The sequence below is a fragment of the Morus notabilis genome, unplaced genomic scaffold (genome assembly GCF_000414095.1).
Source record: "Morus notabilis unplaced genomic scaffold, ASM41409v2 Scaffold409, whole genome shotgun sequence".
Taxonomy (NCBI): Eukaryota; Viridiplantae; Streptophyta; class Magnoliopsida; order Rosales; family Moraceae; genus Morus; species Morus notabilis.
In genome coordinates, this window is record NW_010357248.1 from 593,722 (window position 1) to 609,096 (window position 15,375).

General features: G+C 32.3%; 1 protein-coding gene across 2 annotated transcripts in view; it reads right to left on the bottom strand.

Annotated features, from left to right (window-relative positions):
- Window positions 1–13,298: 13,298 nt before the first annotated feature.
- Window positions 13,299–15,375, bottom strand: part of LOC21403813 (persulfide dioxygenase ETHE1 homolog, mitochondrial) — a 19,485-nt gene continuing 17,408 nt past the window's right edge. The window contains exons 9-10 of one of the 2 annotated variants that reach the window (XM_024167581.1): window positions 15,159–15,275; window positions 13,299–13,771 (exon numbers count right to left, since the gene is read on the bottom strand). In XM_024167581.1, coding sequence (XP_024023349.1) covers window positions 15,169–15,275 — 107 coding nt within the window. In that variant the 3' untranslated portion in view covers window positions 13,299–13,771; window positions 15,159–15,168. Of the gene's footprint in view, window positions 13,847–15,158; window positions 15,276–15,375 lie in introns of both variants that reach the window. The other variant, XM_024167579.1, reaches the window with a different exon arrangement.

Sequence of the window (15,375 nt, forward strand, 5' to 3'; positions counted from 1 at the left end):
ATAAAGGAGATGTGCTGAATTGTAACAATTATAGGGGCATAAAGTTAATAAGCCACACTATGAAACTTTGAGAGAGAGTTATCGAAAGGAGATTAAGGGCCACAACTACCATCTCAGGTAACCAATTTAGCTTCATGCCAGGCAGATCAACCACATAAGTCATTTTTCTTCTTAGGATGCTGATGGAAAGGTACAGAGAAGCCAAGACGGACCTACATATGGTCTTTATAGATTTAGACAAGACATATGATAGGGTGCCGAGAGAAGTTTTATGGTGGGTGCTAGAAAAGAGAGGAGTACATATAAGGTATATTAAGGTAATTAAGGACATATACGATGGAGTGGTCACGAGTGTGAGAACTGTTAGAGGCTACACGGCAGAGTTCCCCATTTGGATCGATCTTCATCAAGGATCTGCTCTTAGTCCTTATCTTTTCACCATCGTGATGGATGAGCTGACAAGAGAAATCTAAGATAGAGTTCCTTGGTGTATGCTTTTTGCGGAAGATATAGTTTTAGTTGATGAACATAGGGAAGGACTTAACTGTAAGTTAGAACTGTGGAGATAAACTCTCGAGACGAAAGGATTTAAGTTAAGTATGATGAAAATTGAATACATGCATTGTAGGTTTAGTAACTCAAGTAATCAGAGTGATAGAATTTCTTTAGATGGTGTGGAGATTGGGGCTTCTAGGAAGTTTAGGTACCTTAGGTCTATAGTGCAGTACAAAAGAGATATAAAAGATGATATTTAACATAGGATTAAGGCATGGTGGGTTAAGTGGAAGAATGCTACGGGAGTTTTATGTGATAGCAAGATGCCTATTAAGTTGAAAGGAAAGTTATATACGACTGTAATCCGCTCAGCTATGTTATATGGTAGTGAATGTTGGGCCATTAACAGACAACATATATCTAAGATGAGTGTGGCAAAAATGCGTATGTTAAGATGGATGAGTAGCCATACGCGAATGGATCGCATAAGGAATGAAGTTTTTCGTAGTAAAGAAGGTGTAGCACCAATAGAAGATAAGGTGCGCGAAGGCCGCTTGAGGTGGTACGGGTATGTCCAACGTAGACCGCTAGAAGCGCTAGTTCGTGCTTGGGAGGACATTCTTATACCTAATACTAGGAGAGGGAGGGGTAGACTAAGAATTATGTGGACCGAATTCATTAGGAAAGACATTCTAGATCTAGGCCTTCAGAAAAGTTTAATTTCGAACAAAGTTGTGTGGAAAAGTGAAATCCATATAGCCGACCCCAATTAGTTGGGATTAAGGCTTGTTGTTGTTGTTGTTGAATTCCCTCTATCATCTTTATTTGTCAATCAATCTTGTTAGAGAGATTGTAATATGTCTTGATCAAGATCACAAGTTGTTTGAATGTTAAAACATTAAAAACTCGTGTTAAAGGGATTTCAAAACGCACAGTGGACAAACTACTTTGGTTCGGCCAAACCGCCTGCAGCCGAAATATTTTGGCTGCAGCCGAAATGTTTACAGGCCTCAGGTCTGTTTGCGGCTACATCAGAAAAACACTCGCTGCAACGAAAATTCTGCAGAAAATAATGTTTTTATGAGTTTATATGATTTAAAACGTTTCGAACCATTACATCTATTGGTGATATGTTTTCATACATATCTGAACACCAATTAGCAATAGATATAACTATTGTAATAGGTGTATTAATCCATGAAAAGATACATTTACATTGAAAAGGTACTTTTATGTGAATGGTTGTAATGTTTAAAGAGGATGCATTCATTCATGAAATGACATCTCTGTCTTTATTAATTCTCTAAAAAATTTACACACTTAATTAAAATGTTCTGGAACTTAATATTATTGTTAGATATTGTGTTAAAGGTTTGTTGTATCTTGGGAGTATTTTTGTCATTAAAACTCATTTACAAACTTTGAGAAATAAGAGTAAATAAAACCTTTAAAAAAAGTATTTTTATACGCCTTAAACTCTCTTATTTCTACATTTTTTTCACCCTCTCCACTCAAATTCTCTAACAATTCTTATATAAGCATGCATCATCTTAACATATTATATATATATATAAAATCAGCATATATCCCAAATATTTCCGTGGATATCTCGTTTCGCCTTGTAATTATTACCTTTTTTTCATAAATACTTTCCGTGGAGATGGGAAAGTATTTATTAAGAAGAGGTAATAATATCAAGCCACATACGTGATATCCACAGAAATATTCGGGATATATGCTGATTTTTTTCTTCGAGTGCGCACACAAAGATGATTATTGTTGAGAATTAATTTAAATTTAAAGATGATTAACGTGATTTTAACGGTTTAAAATATGTTTTGAAAAGATAGAAAAACAATCAAGAAGAAAAAATATCAAGATCTACAGTTATTCACCTTTTTTTATTCAAGGGTTACGTCTATTATGAGACAGATGATTCACTACATTCTGGGAAGATGAAAAAATTACACAGAGAGAGCCCCATGGGCTTACCATTTTTACATGTATATATCAGTTTTATATACCCTCAACGTATGTCATTTTCATCATTAAATCTTATCACATTATCTTCATATTTTTTGATAAAATTCCCAGTGAGTAAGGTTTCTGCCAGTCAACGGTAGTTTTTCACCTACTCCCCCACCAACTTTGCTTGCTTGCAAGTCACGAAAGATATGCAGCAGGCTCGGTCTTTTCCTCGAGCTGAATGTATTCGACTCCTTAGGCGCTCTTCAAGCCATCTCCGCTTACATTTGCTTGGAGTGGTCGACCTCTTAATTATCTTGACTCCTCAGTACGGTCAACCTTTTATATGGGTGTTATTCTTAGTTTACAGTAAGCCTATACAGAATTTCATTTTACGGGATATTCGATGATGAGTTGTCATAGTCATTTAATGCCTTCAGTTGTGTCACGTGGTGCTCATCTAGTGCATGATGTAGGGTTTGAGATTTTACTCTACAATAATTATATATATATATATATAATAGGTTAACTTATATACTAATCATAACTACCTTCTTCTTCACAAAGAAAAATAAAATAGAGAAAATAGGAATAGAAATATAAATAAAAAAATAGGTACATTGTTGTGCTTGTTTTGAACACACTCATATGGCACGTATAATATATGCCCAAATTTACAATAAATTTACTAATTACGTAGATGATTGCACGTGTAATTTTTTTTTTTTTTTTTTTGAGTTGCAAGTAATATGTTTTTAAAAGGAAATTTAGTATGTTCATTAATCATAATCATAATTATAGAAAAGAAAATACAATCTCAAACCCATGAGAGAGTCCACAAGATCAAGGCAGACAACCATAAAGTTTTGGTTTTGATCAATGAAGAATTTTGATGCACGAGATCCTCGAGAACACTAATTAATCCACACAGGAGTCTATAAGGATCACTTACAAGCGTTTGATATGTAGTAATTAGTAAGAATCATATTACTGAGAAAATAATACAGAGTAATATTATTTTTTAAGAAACATGTACTATCACGTTTGGTACATATAAGAATCTAAGAATAGATTTCTGAAAATATTATTTTACTGTGTTTGATTAAACACAAAAATGTAATGTAATTTTTTATATAATAAACAATTTTAAATATTTTAAGATTAACTTATTAAATACTTTTGCTAGTGAAATTTACTCACAAACTATTATAGTTTTGACATCTTAGGTTTTTTTCCCAAATATAATTAAAAATATTATAAAAATATAGAAACGTAAAAAAAAAAAAAGAATAATCAGAATCAATTTTAAAATTAACAAAAGAAAACAAACTTGCAAAAAAGAAAAGGCAGCCTCCCTTCTCGATCCCTCCCTTTCCATCTCTCTCTCTCTCTCTCTCTTCCCCGTCCCTTCTTACAACTTCAAATTAGATCTCTCTGCCCCAAAAACTCAAATCAGATCTGGCATGGCACGGAAAGGACGGCGGCCTTCAGTGTGCGGTGGAGGGAGTCTGCGACGTTTGGGAAAAGCTGCAATGGGTGGGGGGGAGGGGGTGACGATCTATGGTGGTGGTGCTATGGGTGGGTTGTGATTCTGGATACTTTGGTGAGATTTTCATGAATATGAAATTTTCAGGCATTGTTAGGTGTTATGCAGATTATCTCAATTAAGGTATCGTTCACTTCGCTTATTCGAGTTTAAAATTTGAGTTGAAATGTGATTTTATGTGAGAGCTTTTTACTGTACCAAAAAAATTAGATGTGATTGTTTGTGAGAGCTTTTTATTGTAAAAAAACTCAAATTCTAAACTCGAATCAGCAAAGTGAACAGGGCCTAAATCTTATGGGATTTACTTTTTTGAGAATGTAAAAATTTCAATTCTTTGACCAAACGTGAAAATGTGAGAAGATTATCATTTCTAACCAAAAATTATCCCATGCCAAACGTCTCGGGGAGTCCCATTACACCTATGAGGGGCTTTTCGAACCTCTCCTCAAGTACTCGTGTTATATTTGGTATATACATATCATACATACATGGTGCTTCAGGATGATAAATATCATTATTTTTAGTTCATAAGTATAAGATAAATGTATTCACTTTTATAATTAGTAGATATAACTACCTTTAATAGATGACAATTAACTGTCATTTAATGTCCAAAAGCACGCGGCACGGAATATGTGAAAGATAATTACCTTTTCATTTACCTGCACAAATATGCAAGTAAAAAAAAAAACATAGAAAATTATTGAAATGGCTAAAGTAGTTTTTTTTTTTTTTTTTTTTTTTTAAATCAAAGAAACGCGAGAACTTTTATATATGCAGGTAGAAGTTCTCATTTGTACGTGGTTTGTTTCTCTACACAATATCTTATTGCATTAAAATTACATCAAAATTATAATTACACAGATTTGGTGAAGTATATTAAAAATTCAAACAATCTAAAATTACAAAGTAATTTTTTTTTACCAAAAATAATCATCCACGACATGAATATCTAATCAAACACCAATTGTTTATCTACTGAGATCAAGATCATAGATGTTTGATTTGGTAATTTTACACTTGGACCTTAAAATTGAGACCTTCAGATTGCATCTGTCCATCCAAATAAGAGAATTTAATTATGTGTGTTACTACACTTGACAGAGGGGAAAAAAAAAAGATAACTATCCATATCGCACAAATAATAATTGCTAATAATAATTTTTTTTGTATGAAAAAAATTGCTTACAATTAAAAGCATTGAAAGAAAAGGCAAAGTAGGCTGTACCATGTAAAAGAATTAAACTTCTTGTTATAAAAGTCAATAAAGCTTACGAAAAATAATAAATATTCTGTCAAATAATTTGGTGGATGATCAAATTTGTGTCAGTGTACTTAAACAATTATATGCACATATATATATATAATAATAATAATATTAGGGACACTAAATTTAATCCAAATTTTTTTTATCAATTTATTAATTGTATCAATTAATAATAAGTAACCACATCTATCAATATTCTAGCAAAAAAAAAAAAATACATCTCTTAATAAAAAGATAACAACTCTGTACCACGTAAATTAGTACAAAATAATTAAAATTAGAATTAGTGTCTCTAACATGAGTATGGTTTTAATAGTTACTCTAATATTTACCTATCAATGAGTATCATTATTTTAGCTATAAAATATTAATCCAATGGTTATAATAAATTTAATAGTTGACAAAAAAAATTTAAGACAATTCTTGAAACTAAATTCTTAGCACGTCATATCATTAAATTTTTATATTTAATGGTAAATATCGATAGAAACGTAACTATTAAAAATTTATCCATATATATACACGAGCACCCGCCTTCAAAGTTTAAAGTACGAAACATTAGGATGGTCTCGACGTCGCTAACTGCGCACTAATTTACATGCGAAATTTGACCTTACACACCCAAACAGTGGCCAAAGTAGCACCTTGTGACTCTGACTGCAGACTCGCTTCTTGTGCAATGCATAACCATTTTCATTTTACAAACCTTTTAGGTGCGTTTGGAGATGATTTTATTTTTTATATGAAAATAAAAATGAAAACATTTTCAATCTCAGACAGAAATTATTTTTGAAAATGTGTTTGATAGTTTTATCATGAGATTATTTTCAGTATAAATTTTTTTATTAATGTCTCTCTCTCTTTCTCTCTGCTCAGGAGATGAGAAAATGAAAACAAAAAATGAAAAACGACTAAAAGTCGTTTTTCATTTCTCTCTTATTTTACACTAAACTAAAAAATCGTTTTCATTTCTCTTTTTTGTCTTTATTGCGTCAAACGCCGTTTTAGAAACGTTTTCATTTTTTCTTTTTCAAAAAACGTGAAAAATAAAAATAGAATTAATTCCAAACACGGCATTTTTGTTTTTTCATTTTAGAAATTTTCATTTTGCAAACTTGTTTCTACTTTAATAATGCTATGTTGCTACATATCACTATCCTGAACTAATTTGGATAAATCTTTAAACTTGTAAATACTAGAATGGTAACTTATAATTTTACAATATGACATCTGAGTGTACCTTGAGACTTTTATCGTTATAATTACTTAATCCTGAATTAATTTTTAAAAGACATGTTAATTAACATTTCAAGGAATATAAAATTGTAAAATAAAACTAAATATTAAAAACCTATAAATCTGTTTGTTTGTTTTAATCTTCTTTAATATGTTTTAAGAAATTAATTCAGAGTTACGTAAATATAAGGACAAAAGGATATTGGATACAAGAATACGACGTTGCTTTTCTAGTTTTATTTAATTACCTCAATAACTAGTGTCTAGGGTTTTCAAATTTCTCTCTCTCCCCTACACAAACCAAAGAAAAAAGAGTGAACAACGACCGGAGTTTCAGGGCCGTCTCCGGGTGCGTCATCAGGCTCCCAGCCGTGAAACTTAGTTAGGGGTGTTCAAAAAATCTGCCATCTTTTTTCTCTTTCCATTTTCTCGCTCTCTACTTTTTTCTCTCTCAAATTTTCACTTGTTTTCTCTCTCTCTCTCTCTCTCTCTCTCTCTCTCTCTCTCTCTCTCGTCTCTCTCTCTTTTTTTTTCTCTCTCTCTCTCTTTTTTTCTCTCTCTCTCTCTCTCTCTCTCTCTCTCTCTCTCTCTCTCTTATCACTATCCTTTTGTAACCTCACTTGATCCACATATACTTGTTACGGTGTCAAAGGTACAAGAGTGATTGGTGGTTGATTAAGTACAAAAGAAAAGAGTATTTGTTTGTAAAGCCATCATGCTTCACTCGCCTATCAAACCGCCATGGACGCCCTAGCAACAAGTGTCCAGCTTGCATTAGTACTACATCACACAACACTTCATCTTCGTATTTACCGATTTGAAACGCAACTAACACCTGCTTGTTTGCCCTTATCTCACCACTATCATTTAACCATTGTAACTTGTACGGTCTAGGGTGCTTCAATGTGAGCAGTTCTAATTTTTCCACCATTGTTGTGCTTGCAACATTAGTACAATTACCACCATCAATAATCACACTACATACCTTGTCTTTGACGTAGCAACTAGTGTGAAAGATGTTCTCTCGTTGCACTTCTTCAACTTCTTTTGCTTGCAAGCTCAACGTTCTCCTATCCACCAATGTTCATGCATCAGGGGCTAAATACTCCTCCTCGGGGACGTCCTCCAATGGTGGCATGTCATAGGTGTCAGAATCTTCATCGCCGGTCTCAATCTTACCATTGTCTCACATCACCATAACCTGCTTGTTTGGACATTGACTTGCTATGTGTCCCCTGCCTTGACATTTAAAACATTTAATGTCACAGTTCCTAGAGGTAGAAGTGTAGGTTTTACCTTGAGAAACGTGGCTTGTGTTCTCGGACTTAGGCTCAGATTTGTGCTTGGGATTTGAGGACGTTTGTGGCTTGTCTTCCTTCTTTGTAAAACTAGGTTTCCAAGGGATAGAATGTGAGTTATGGGCGGTATGTGAACTACTCGCCCTCTTGAGTTGTTGCTCCACTTTGATGGCCGTGTGCACCATATCTTCCAACTCCACATAATGTTGCATCTCTACCTTATCATAGATCTCTCGGTTTAATCCAAGTAAAAACCTAGCCATTGTAGCCTTTCGATCTTCCTCTACATTAGTACGGATCATAGAAATCTCCATCTCCTTATAATAATCCTCTACGCTCCGGCTTCCTTGTCTAAGACCTTGCAGTTTTTTATATAATTCTTGGTAGTAGTGACTTAGAACAAACCGCTTTCTCATCACCGTTTTCATCTCCTCCCACGTCTCTATTGGTTGCTCTCTATTCCGCCTCCTGTTTATAACAAGTTGATCCCACCAAGTAATAGTATAGTCAGAAAATTCAATCACAGCTAGTTTTATCTTCTTTGCTTCGGAATAGTTATGGCAGTCAAATACGAACTCCATCTTTTTCTCCCACTCAAGGTATGTTTCGGGATCAAATCTACCTAGAAACGACGGAATCTTCATCTTAATACTACCCAAGTTGTTATCTTCCCGATTTCTAGCTTCTCTAAACCGCCCTCCATATCTCCTATTACCAACAATCGAATCCCGATCATCTTCTTCATCAAAACCAACCCCATAATACTCTTCATCTTCAACCTTCACTTTCCTCAGTTGAACTCTTTCCCTCCTACGCACATTAGGAGCGTTTTGCGGCTGCTCCATACATGCATTCTCCATCCGATCTAGTCGTTCATGAACTGGCTCCAACTCTTCCCTCATCAATCTCTTCATCTCCCCCATCATAGCCTCCATGAAAAGCTTAGGATCAAACTTCCCCAATGCTTCCTCGGAAGTGTTCTTCTCCTTCATGTTGGACATATTGGCTGCAAATTAAGGTTAGAAAAGAGAAAAGAAAACAACGGGACCTCACAACACTCCCTCACGTGTTTCACTCAAGAATGTGAATCACTCAACCCTCATTTTTTTTATTACCCTCTATTAATCTTCACTACTCTTTTTTTTCGCTCAATTTAATTTTCTATAGGTTCTTTACAAACTAATCAAACAAGAATCATAATCCCCTAGATAATTCACCAAGAACTTATCAATAATCTCTGTTTTCAACGATTCTTGCTCTCAAGATAGCCCTAAAAAAACTTAAAAGCCTCCGAGACTCAAGAAAATTCACAAATTTAGGCCCGAAAAATACGGTCGACGGGTTTCACCCGATCTATATGCTCAAACTTTTACTTAAAAAAAATATTGTTGTATGTCATTAACTCTTGAATCACGCCTATTAATAGGCTGGATTACATAAATTCAAACTCTATCCTAAACAAAAGAAATTTATCCTTTTAGATAAACATGCCTTATTTGACTCTTAAACAAGCTCTAAATCTAAAAAGAAACTAAAGATAACTATTAAAAATGGATAACTATCAAAATAGTGACTAAAGATAACTATTCAATTTTACTTGAATTTGGATTACTATTATCGTGTGAATAGAAATTGAGAGGGATATTGTGATAGTTTTTAGAAAAATTATGAGAGAGATTTGAGAGATTGAGAGAAATAGAGAGGGATTGAGAGAGTTTGAGTAAGAAAAATGTGTGGGGGATGAGGGGTATTTATAGGAAAATTTTTGGGTTAAAAATTTGATTTTTTCTCCCAAATTCGGATCCAACGGTTATTTTTTTTCTCTACGGGTCGGGTTTAGGCGGGCGGGGTGAAAATCGGGCAATGGTCAAAAAAATGGTCGTTGGATTCGGGCAATTCGGGTCAGGTCAGGCACCAACGATCAAAAATATATCCGTTGGTCGGGCTCGGGCTTCGGGCCTGAGTGAAAAAATTTAAAAAAATTTCGGTGGACGGTGGTTGACGGCGATATCACGGCGACGGGCTCCGGCGAGTTGTCCATTTTTGGGCTGCCCGAGCCTGAAAAATGGAGTTGAACGGGCTGGCATTTAGGTCTATCCAGCGAGCCCAAAAAATTCAGGCTTCGAGACGCCCGCCGGCCCAAAGTTTCAACACTATCCATAGGTATACACACAGTTACATATATACATATATACGTACTGTATTAATATATAGAAGATATGTACATGTATATATATACACACACCCACAATATTAAACACTCTAAAGCACAAATTAAGTCCACCGAAATATTTGTTGTTTTAAGAAATTATTTAATAAGCTGGCTCTTACATTTGAAAAGGAAAAAAAAAAAAAAAAAAAAAAAAAAAAAAAAAAAGCCCTAGCATTAGCATATATCCTTTTCTTCCCATGCATTCAAATGGTAAGCAACAAGTTGCGAAACTTAGCTAGGCTCAGTAATGAAAGATTTTTTTTCCCCCATAACCCCACTGAATTGGTTTAGCACATACTGAAGTAAGATAATTTCTCCGGTGTTTCATCTTTTTTAAAAATATCAGTGTTTCTTGCTTATCAGTCGTTAAATTTATATTATTTTTTCAATCTAATTTAACTTTTGATCAGATTTAATACATATCTGATGGCTGATAAGAAAGGAATACTAGTATTCCTAAAAAAAGGGAACGCCAGAAAAAAAAAATTCCCTACATTAATATGAAAAAGATATTATTAAGATATCATTTTAAAATCTTCTTTTTCATAAAGCATCTATGTAACTATATGTTTTTTATAAATCTAAAACAAAAACTTCAGCATTTCATATATATAATATAATAGTATTCTGGTCAAAGAAAAATGAGTGGTAGATAGGATTGACTCATTGATCTATCTCGAAGGTTTATGTAAAAAGTAAAAATTGCTTCCAATACTAGTGTTTTATTTGGTCAAAGGTTAAACTACATATTCATTTAGGAAAAAAAAACAACAACTACATATCATTGTCATGAGATTTTCTGCTTGTATGATTGCATTTGATCAATAAGACATTCCTAGTTTTTCTCAAATATTAGGCTATAAGTCTTGTTACATGGTAAGATGTTCTCTTGATAAGGTCGGAAATTAAGTTAGGTCAAAACGTGTTAAATTTAAGCTTGTACAACAAGAATGTTAGCAATTGAACTATGAAACACGTCAATTCATCTGTAGATATGCCATTTTCTAACAACTTGATGTTAATATTATCCCTGATAAATGTTTTTAAAATATTTCCAAACACATGGACAGCATGAAAGCTCAAAATGCCTCCATTCTTATGATTAAAATCTGAGCGTGTAAAATTAGAAAATGATATAAAAATATTTTGTGGCCAAGATAGAATTCTTGTTTGACACACAAATATAGGTAGGCATAAGTTTGTGGCATTCCCAACACGCAATCACGTTATATTGATTTGGCTTCATGAGTTACCATCAAGCCAAAATTTAAAAGAGCTACATGAAGTTATTGTTTCTTGGAGGACGTAAAAGATTTTGAACAATGCGACAATCCAACGAGAGAACTTGTCTTTTACCATTTGGATTGATGTGAATGCCAATTTACCAAGGCCACGGTTTTCTCCTAATTGTTGTACACATGCCATGAAAATATGAAGCCAAATTCTTTATTCGAGGCTTTCCAATTTGCTTAGCTAAGGCCTTTTGATTTTTTTTTTTTTTCTTTTCATGAGAACCCTGTGGTGGAGTATAAGAAATATATATTATTTTTAGATTATTGAGTAATTTCAGAGGTTTTTAAGTCTAATTTTGGTAGAAAGTTTGGTTAACAATTTGGAGATTCTCAAACCGCCTTATAATCCGCTTAAATAATTTTTTTGTTTTCAAAACTTTTTTTTTTTATATATATGTTAATTTTTATTTGGCATAATATAGGTTCTATGCCTATAAAATACACCGCATTATATTTTTATTGATTTGTTTTAAAATTTTAAATGAGGATCTTTTACTATTTTTGAATTATATTGTGAACTTGAATTTAATCTTTATTTTTATGAAATAAAGGTTTTAAAATTTTTGTTATTTATTGATATTTCGTAATCTTCAACTTTAACCACCAAGCTACCAAACTGTTTATGAGTGATTTGTTTTATTTTTGTTTTATTTTGACCATTCAAATACTTATGAGTGATTTGGTTTGATTTTTTTTTTTTTTTTATAGTAGTTATTTTTTTTAAGAAGAATTTGGGATAGTAGTTCTAGGAAGGACAAGAGGGGAAATCTGTATTTTTTTTTAATGTGAAATATGCTATTTATTTTTATACTCCATAAATTATGCTATTAATATTTATCTTCCTTTCAAAATATGTTATTATTTCCCTCCTTCTCCCTAAATGACTCTGCATAGAATTCCCCTTGAACTTTTCATGGGCTCTCGCTAGACGGGTTTTCTTGCATGTTAATCTCTTTTCCCTTTCTTATCTTTTAAAAAAAAATGCAATTGCATGTTTCTCATGTGACTGAACAAGTCCAATAATATCGGTTAGTTCATGTCCAAACCAATATATTAAGATAATTCAGATAAAATATTTTATCATATGGGTAGCGCTGAAACTAGAGAAAGCGATTAATTAAAACTTACTAAATCAATAACAGGGTAGTAGACTCGTAGTTATATAGAGCAAAGAAGACAAGGAAAGAAGTATACAACAAGAAGGAAATACTAAAGGGAGAGATAATCTTTTTTTTTCTCTCTTTTTTGCCTTTTCTAAAACAAAATTAGCATCGTCTTCGGTGGATAACCCATTAGTCAATTATATCAAAGGCTTCAATGAAAAAGACTTCTAGAGAGAGAGAGATAATCTTTTTTTTCTCTCTTTTTTTCCTTTTCTAAAACAAAATTAGCATCGTCTTCGGTGGATAACCCATTAGTCAATTATATCAAAGCCTTCAATGAAAAAGACTTCTAGAGAGAGAGAGAGAGAGAGGTCAAAAGTTTGAATTCCCTTTGGCCATCTTTGCTTCTATAAAAGTCCACCAGAAAGCCTAAAACATGTTAAAAAGACTGGCAACCAGCTAAGCCCCTGCCGTGTAAGTGCAATTGTAAAGGATAAACACTGATTACCCCACTTTTGACTTAATTTTAATGAGGCAAATGTGGAGATATCTTGGCGTTTGGTTCTTGACAAAGACGATAATACTATAACGAATCACGAACTATGAGATTAAAATTATTTTTAATTTATGTGTGTTTTTTTGTGAGAAAAAATACTATAACGAATCATGAATTATGATTCGAATCAGAGAACGAATCCTCCAGCCAAACGGGTTTTTAATTTGGTTCACATATAATAAGGCAAACAAACATTAATGGTAATAAAAAAGAAAAAAGAATACGAAAAAGAAGTAGTAAACTCATGGTAAAAGGATTCTCATAAAGTCAAGTTAGGAATGCAAACCAAAACTGCTTCAAACATTCCGTACAAGTAAAGGATAGGAAATAAAGTTTGAGATGGAAAAGTCTATGAACGTCAGTAATTGATGGCTTAAAGTCACACGACCCCGTAATAATAATGCATTTGCCGAGGCCAAACGGTATGAAACAGAGTCGGTGAGGAATGGGTTTTGGAAGGCGCGGGTGGGTATAAAAAAAAAATTAATAATTAATAATGTATTTGAAGAAGAATAAGAAGAATGCTTTGATTTAATTATAAAGGTATGTCTGCCACCCAGTTCTTCCCCTTATTTAATAAGATAAGAAAAATGTTAATAATTACGGGAAGGGTGGAAAACATACAAATTCACTTCATAGAGGCCTCCAAAACTAAGAGCGTAAATTCCGTTCAAAAAAACGGGATTATTTATTGTACATGACATTGCTGTTTTACGTCCTTTCTTTTGCCGGAACATGAGACGGTGCTCCTGGTCTTAAGATTCGATGCTTCTCAAGAATGGATCCAAAAGTGTCCAAATTCTAAAGAACAGGTAGATCAAGGATGAAATCAACCGCATTTTGATGAAAACAAGATATCTTCATAGCTGAGTGAAACTGAAGTATCATAAACATAAGAATCATATTATTTTTTTAGACTTATGACATGTTTAATTCGTTAATTTAAATTTTTAATTTGAATTGAAATGTGAATTTATGTGAAAATTTTTTATTGTAATAAAAAAGTTAAATGTGACTGTTTTTAAAACTTTTTACTGTAATAAAACCCAAATTCTAAATTCAAATAAATAAAATAAACGAAACCTTAAAATAATAACCACTCTGTCGAAGGCAAAAGATACAAAACCATAATTTTTTTTTTTTTGGGTGCTATACTATGTAGAAAATTAACAAAAAGGAAAAAACTACTGCTTTAACACATCACCATTTTTCCCAAACAACTATTAAACAAACAGAAAACAATAATTTTGATGTAGTCGATAGTCATTCTCGGTTCAGGCATTTCGTTTTCTTTTTTTTTTTTTTTTTTTTTTTTAAAGTATAAAAGTCAGTAAAGTAACAATTTTTTCAATGAATGTGCAAGAGAAGCCAGAGGGTTTCTTCATTTCTACTTAAATTTTAAAAAATTTAAACTCAAATTATAATTTTATTTAAATTCATGTTCTTTTATAAAATTTGAATTTGAAGTTAAGTATTAACTTGAGTTTAAAGTTAAAATCTGAGTTCAATCTTTTCCTTCAACTCAAGTTCTTAAACTCAAATTTAAATTAATGAACAATATTGTTTATATTATTAAAAGCGATATAACTTTTTTGTTTTAATTACGATTGAGATGATTTTTTATGCGTTCACAACGAAAAGACAAATAAAATCTCATCTATATACCCTATTAAAATTTTCCATCATCATTGAGTTTTTATTAAAAATACTATCTAAATACAAACTCAAATTTTGACTCACCTAAACACAAACTCAAGAAGATTCTTATCTCAAATTATAACTCAAATGTACACAACCAAACGCAAACTCAAATTACAACTTCAACTCAAGTTATAATTCAAATTCAACTCAAGATTTACACTCAAGTCATTATAACTCAAAAATACAACTGAACAAACCTAAAGACTTTGTAGAAGTTATCTTGAAAGTAACCAATTTAGGGACATCACATGCAAGTTTAGGTTTAGAAAATAAAGTCTCTTCATTTTATCGATTTGAGTTTTTAATTTTAATTTTTTACAGTTAAAAATTTTTATAAAAAGTCACATTTAATTTTTTTTATTACAATAAAAAATCATAAAACATTATATTTAATTTAAATTCACGAATTAAATGAGACTTAAAATTATAGAATTATATGAACCAGTTAAGATGACTGTTTCTCACCAATTTTTTGTACAATGTGTACCTGATTGTATCTAGTTTGACACAGCCTCAACTTGCTTTGCCAACAAGTCCTGCAAACCGCAGACCATATTCGCAGGGACAGCTACATCAATCATCTTCGGATAGGGAAGGTTCAGATCTGTAAAGCAATCATCTTTATTTAAAAAAGTATTTACATAAGTTGTAAAAGTGAGTTGACATAGCGGTAATATATATATATATATATATATATAAATAAA